Source organism: Heptranchias perlo, chromosome 18 (assembly GCF_035084215.1).
Source record: "Heptranchias perlo isolate sHepPer1 chromosome 18, sHepPer1.hap1, whole genome shotgun sequence".
Taxonomy (NCBI): domain Eukaryota; kingdom Metazoa; phylum Chordata; class Chondrichthyes; order Hexanchiformes; family Hexanchidae; genus Heptranchias; species Heptranchias perlo.
The window spans coordinates 57562295-57568294 of record NC_090342.1 but is presented as its reverse complement, the minus strand read 5'-3'; the positions used below and the strand labels follow the sequence as shown (position 1 = coordinate 57568294).

The 6000-nt window shown below is 54.3% G+C and overlaps 1 protein-coding gene across 2 annotated transcripts in view; it reads right to left on the bottom strand.

Annotated features, from left to right (window-relative positions):
* The window catches only part of LOC137334893 (lysine-specific demethylase 7B-like), a 176162-nt gene that overhangs the window by 157935 nt on the left and 12227 nt on the right, over nt 1–6000 (bottom strand). The window contains exons 3-4 of one of the 2 annotated variants that reach the window (XM_067999963.1): nt 4904–5061; nt 4709–4787 (exon numbers count right to left, since the gene is read on the bottom strand). The exons of the other annotated variant lie outside the window; for it this stretch is intronic. Of the exons in view, the coding sequence (XP_067856064.1) occupies nt 4709–4787; nt 4904–5061 (237 nt within the window). The remainder of the gene's footprint in view (nt 1–4708; nt 4788–4903; nt 5062–6000) is intronic. 2 annotated transcript variants of the gene reach the window in all.

The following is a 6000-nucleotide window of genomic DNA, read 5'->3' as shown; positions in this document are numbered from 1 at the left end:
TGTCCCGAGTGAAAGAACACAGCCAATCAAAACACTCGGGCGGGAATAACAAAAGCACGTGTTGTTCTGTGACATCAGGCGGTTGGCGCCGATCCATCCACTCAGAGAGCGGTAGAATACAAACCAGCCAATTAGTGGTGGAGAGGCGGGGTCAACACCACACCCTCACAAGTTCGGCCCAGAACTGGGGGGTCAGCACACACCCATAAAAATACTCCCCCACCCTGCCGCCCCCGCCCCGACCCTCTCCCTCCGCCCCCATCCGTCCCACGCCCCCCCCCTCGCCGCTCCGTCGCCGTTGCCCCCGTCCCGTCCCACGCCCCTCCGCACCCCCCCCCCCCGTACCTCCGCACCGCCCCCACTCCGCTACCCTCCGCCCCGTCGCACCCCCCCCCCCCGCCGTCACCCCCCTCCGCCCCGTCCCCATCGCCCTCCGCCCCGTCCCCATCGCCCTCCGCCCCGTCGCACCCCATCGCCCTCCGCCCCGTCGCACCCCATCGCCCTCCGCCCCGTCGCACCCCATCGCCCTCCGCCCCGTCGCACACCACCCCCCCCCCCTCCGCCCCGTCGCGCACACACCCCCCCCCTCCGCCCCGTCGCGCACCACCCCCCCCCTCCGCCCCGTCGCGCACCACCCCCCCCTCCGCCCCGTCGCGCACCACCCCCCCCCTCCGCCCCGTCGCGCACCCCCCCCCCCCCCCTCCGCCCGTCGCGCACACCCCTCCGCCCCGTCGCGCGCACCCCCCCCTCCGCCCCGTCGCGCGCACCCCCCCCCCCCTCCGCCCCGTCGCGCGCACCCCACCCCCCTCCGCCCCGTCGCGCGCACCCCCCCCCCTCCGCCCCGTCGCGCGCACCCCCCCCCCCCTCCGCCCCGTCGCGCGCACCCCCCCCCCTCCGCCCCGTCGCGCGCACCCCCCCCCTCCGCCCCGTCGCACACCCCCCTCCGCCCGCCCCCGCTCCCCCCCTCTGTCTGCCCCCCCCCCCCCGCCTGTCCGCCCCCCCGCCAGCCCGCCCCCCCCCCCCGTCGCGCACCCCCCCCCCCTCCGCCCCGTCGCGCACCCCCCCCCCCTCCGCCCCGTCGCGCACCCCCCCCCCCCCCTCCGCCCCGTCGCGCACCCCCCCCCCCTCCGCCCCGTCGCGCACCCCCCCCCCCTCCGCCCCGTCGCGCACACCCCCCCCCCCTCCGCCCCGTCGCACACCCCCCCCCTCCGCCCCGTCGCACACCCCCCCCCCTCCGCCCCTCCCCGTCGCACACCCCCCTCCCTGTCGCACACCCCCCTCCGCCCCCCCCCGTCGCCCCCGCTCCCCCCCCCCCGCCTGTCCGCCAGCCCGCCCCCCCCCCCCCCCGCCCCAAGTCAAAATAAAACTAAGACGACTAGCAATCTTAAAAAGACAAGTCTAAAGGCATTGTGTCTTAATGCCCGGAGCATTCACAATAAACTAGATGAATTAACAACGCAGATAGATATTAACGGTTATGATATAGTTGTGATTATGGAGACATGGCTGCAGGGTGACCAAGGATGGGAACTGAACATCCAGGGGTATTCAATATTGAGGAAGGACAGGCAAAAGGGGAAAGCAGGTGGGTCGCTGTTAATAAAGGAGGAAATCAATGCAATAGTGAGGAAGGATATTGGCTCGGAAAATCATGATATGGAATCTGTATGGGTGGAGCTAAGAAACACCAAGGGGCAGAAAACGTTGGTGGGGGTTGTCTATAGGCCCCCACACAGTAGTGGAGATGTAGGGGAGGGCATTAAACAGGAAATTAGAGATGCAAGCAAGAGGGGTACAACTATAACGATGGGTGACTTTAATCTACATATAGATTGGTCAAAACAAATTAGCAATAATACTGTGGGGGAGGAATTCCTGAGTGTGTACATGATGGTTTTCTAGACCAATACGTTGAGGAACCAACTCAAGAACAGGTGATCCTAGACTGGGTATTGTGCAATGAGAAAGGATTAATTAACAATCTTGTTGTGCGGGGTCCCTTAGGGAAGAGTGACCATAACGTGATAGAAATCCTCATGAAGATGGAGAGTGAAGAAGATGAATCCGAATCTAGGATCCTGAATCTAAATAAAGGAAATTACGGAAGTATGAGGTGCGAGTTGGCTAGGATAGATTGGGGAACTTTACTATAAGGGATGATGGTTGATAGGCAATGGCTAATATTTAAAGAACGTGTGCAGGAATTACAACAATTATTCATTCCTGTCTGGCGCAAAAATAAAACAGGAAAAGTGGCTCAACCGTGGATTACAAAAGAAATTAGGGATCATATTAGATCCAAAGAGGAGACATAAAATTGCAAGAAAAAGCGGCAAGCCTGAGGATTGGGAGCAGTTCAGAATCCAGCAAAGGAGGATAAAGAGATTGATTAAGAGGGGAAAAATAGAGTATGAGAGTAAACTAGCAGGGAACATAAAAACTGACTGTAAAAGCTTCTAGAAATATGTCAAGAGAAAAAGATTAGTGAAGACAAATGTAGGCCCCTTACAGTCAGAAATGGGGGAAATTATAATGGGGAACAAAGAAATGGCAGAACAATAAAACACATACTTTGGTTCTGTCTTCACAAAGGAGGACACAAATAACCTGCCAGAAATGTTAGGGAACCAAGGGTCTCGTGAGAGGGAGGAACTGAAGGAAACCAGTATTAGTAAAAAAAAGTGCTCGGGAAATTAATGGGGCTAAAAGCTGACAAATCCCCAGGCCTGATAATCTACATCCCAGAGTACTAAAGGAAGTGGCCTGGAAATAGTGGATGCATTGGTGATCATCTTCCAAAATTCTATAGACTCTGGAACAGTTCCTACAGATTGGAGGTTGGCAAATGTAACCCCACTATTTAAAAAAGGAGGGAGAGAAAAAACAGGGAATTACAGACCAGTTAGCCTAACATCAGTAGTGGGGAAAATTAGAGTCTATTATAAAAGATATGATAACAGAACACTTGGAGGGCATTAATGGGATTGGACAAAGTCAGCATGGGTTTATGAAAGGGAAATCATGCATAACAAATCTACTGGAGTTTTTTGAGGAGGTAACTAGTAGAATAGATAGGGGAGAACCAGTGGATGTGGTGTACTTGGATTTTCAGAAGGCTTTTGATAAGGTCCCACATAAGAGGTTAGTGTGCAAAATTAAAGCACATGGGATTGGGGGGAATATACTGGCATGGATTGAGAATTGGTTGACAGACAGGAAACAGAGAGTAGGAATAAATGGGTCTTTTTCGGGGTGACAGGCAGTGGCTAGTGGGGTACCGCAGGGATCAGTGCTTGGGCCCCAGCTATTCACAATACATAGCAATGATTTGGATGAGGGAACTAAATGTAACATTTCCAAGTTTGCACTCGAGACAAAGCTGGGGTGGAATGTGAGCTGTGAGGAGGATGCAAAGAGGCTCCAATGTGACTTAGACAAGTTGGGTGAGTGGGCAAGAACATGGCAGATGCAGTGTAACATGGAGAAATGCGAGGTTATCCACTTTGGTTGTAAAAACAAAAAGGCAGATTATTATCTGAATGGTGATAGATTGGGAAAAGGGGAGGTGCAATGAGACCAGGGTGTCCGTGTACACCAGTCGCTGAAAGCGAGCATTCAGGTGCAGCAAGCAGTTAGGAAGGCGAATGGTATGTTGGCCTTCATTGCAAGAGGATTTGAGTACAGGAGCAGGGATGTCCTGCTGCAGTTATACAGGGCCTTGGTGAGACCACATCTGGAGTATTGTGTGCAGTTTTGGTCTCCTTATCTGAGGAAGGATGTCCTTGCCATGAAGGGAGTGTAACGAAGGTTTACCAGACTGATTCTGGGATGGCAGAACTGACGTATGAGGAGAGATTGGGTCGACTAGGTCTACATTCACTAGAGTTTAGAAGAATGAGCTGATCTCATCGAAACATATAAAATTCTAACAGGACTAGACAGACTCGATGCAGGGAGGATGTTCCCATGGCTGGGGAGTCCAGAATCAGGGGTCAAAGTCTCAGGATACGGGGTATACCATTTAGAACCGAGATGAGGAGAAATTTCTTCACTCAGAGGGTGGTGAACCTGTGGAATTCTCTACTTCAGAAGGCAGTGGAGGCCAAGTCATTAAATGTATTCAAGAAGGAGATAGATATATTTCTTAACGCTAAAGGGATCAAGGGATATGGGGAAAAAGCGGGAACAGGGTACTGAGTTAGAGGATCAGCCATGATCATTTTGAATGGTGGAGCAGGCCCGAAGGGCCGAATGGCCTACTCTTGCTCCCATTTTGTATGTTTTTATGAGTCCGAAGGGCCGTTATCAGAGCCTCATTGTTGAGCCATGCTTGAAGCTCGATGGAGGCTAGCCTTCCCTCCATCGCAGACATTCCCGCACTTACCCGCGACACTATCGCAGAGATGCCCTCACGTCCCCATGACAGTATCTCAGAGATGCCCTCCTGTACCTGTGCCACCATCCCACTCATGCAGGAGTTGGACTCCTCCATCCTCTGCGCGATTGTGGAGAGTGCGCGTGGCACCTGCACCAGCACCTCGCAAATGTGCTGCTGCCCCTCGATCATTCTCCTTTTAAAGGATGGCCCCCAGGGTTCAGCATCTGTGTCCAGCCGAGCAGAGCCTGGAGAGGAGTGCTCCCACCGACGCAGACTCTCCACAGCTGCCCCTGCCACCAACGTCTGCTCGTGCTCACATCTGTGACTCACCATGTGCAACCCCAACTAACGGAGGCCAGCAGGTCCTCTGAGGAATCGCCCTCCGCCATCACAGCGGTCGCTGAAGGCCCTGTAAGAGAACAGAAAGCAATATTAAGCATGATGACAGATGTTGAGGTGCTGAAGATGGCAAGGCATATGAACATCATTTGCTATTGTGAGTGCTGAATGTAAAAGTTCTGTCACCAGCCGTTTGTCGGGTTGCAGTCTCGGCGTCCCTGACAGACAGGCACTTGAGGGTGCGGCTCAATTCAAGAGCCTCCTGCTCCGCGTCCGTGAGGACGACCTGATGTTGCGGCCCCCCTCCGGTCTTCGCCCTCTCCTGCATTCTGGGCTCTCTTCTCCTATAAGGGGAGAAAGTAGAGAGGGTGAGGGCGGTGATGTGGAAGACAGAATGTAGGAGAATGAGTAAGTGTACTCACTTTGGCTGACCTAGTTAGGTCATTGAAGCACTTCCTGCACTGGATCCAGGTGCAGGAGATGTTACTGCTGTTGGTGACCTCCTCTGCCAACTCGAGTCACGCCTTCTTGGTGGCAGAGGCAGAGCACTTCATCCCGTCCGCCAGGTAGAAGATCTCCCTCCTCCTCCTCACCCCATCCAGTAAGACCTGGAGTGAGGCATCATTAAACCTTGGGGCAGCTTTTCCCCTGGGCTGCTCCATGATGTTGTGTGGTTCTTTGCTGCAGGAGCAGACATTGGAGAACTGTCCCTTTAAATAGGTCTTCTCCAGCTGACAGCCTGTGATGTGGGTGCGCAGTCCGCCCGCTGAGCAGATTTCCGACGGCAAACCTGGAAGCCACGTTAAGTGGCTTCAATTTACCCGCCATCGTGTGTGGAACGCACCGATTTTACTGGGCGGGTTACCCACGCGTCCAGTCGCCCCCCCCCCCCCCGCTGCCAACCCGCCTCCCTAGTAATATTGGAGCCATTGTCTCACTAAGTCCTTCCATATAGACACAAACGCTGTCCCCACTGTTAGTCCTGCTGTATAGACACAAACCGTGTCTCACTGTTAGTCCTTGAATATAGACTCAAACACTGTCTCACTAAGTTCTTGTATACAGACGCAAACTCGGTCTCACTGATAGCCCCTGCATTTAGAGACAAACCTGGTCTCACTGTTGGTCCTTCTTTATATAGACACAAACACTGTTTCACTGTTAGTCCTTGTATTCGGACACAAACCCTGTCTCACAGTTGATCCTTGTAGAGAGGCACAAAGCCTGTCTCACTGTAAGTCATTGTATATCAATGCAAACTTTCTCTCACTGTTAGTCATTGT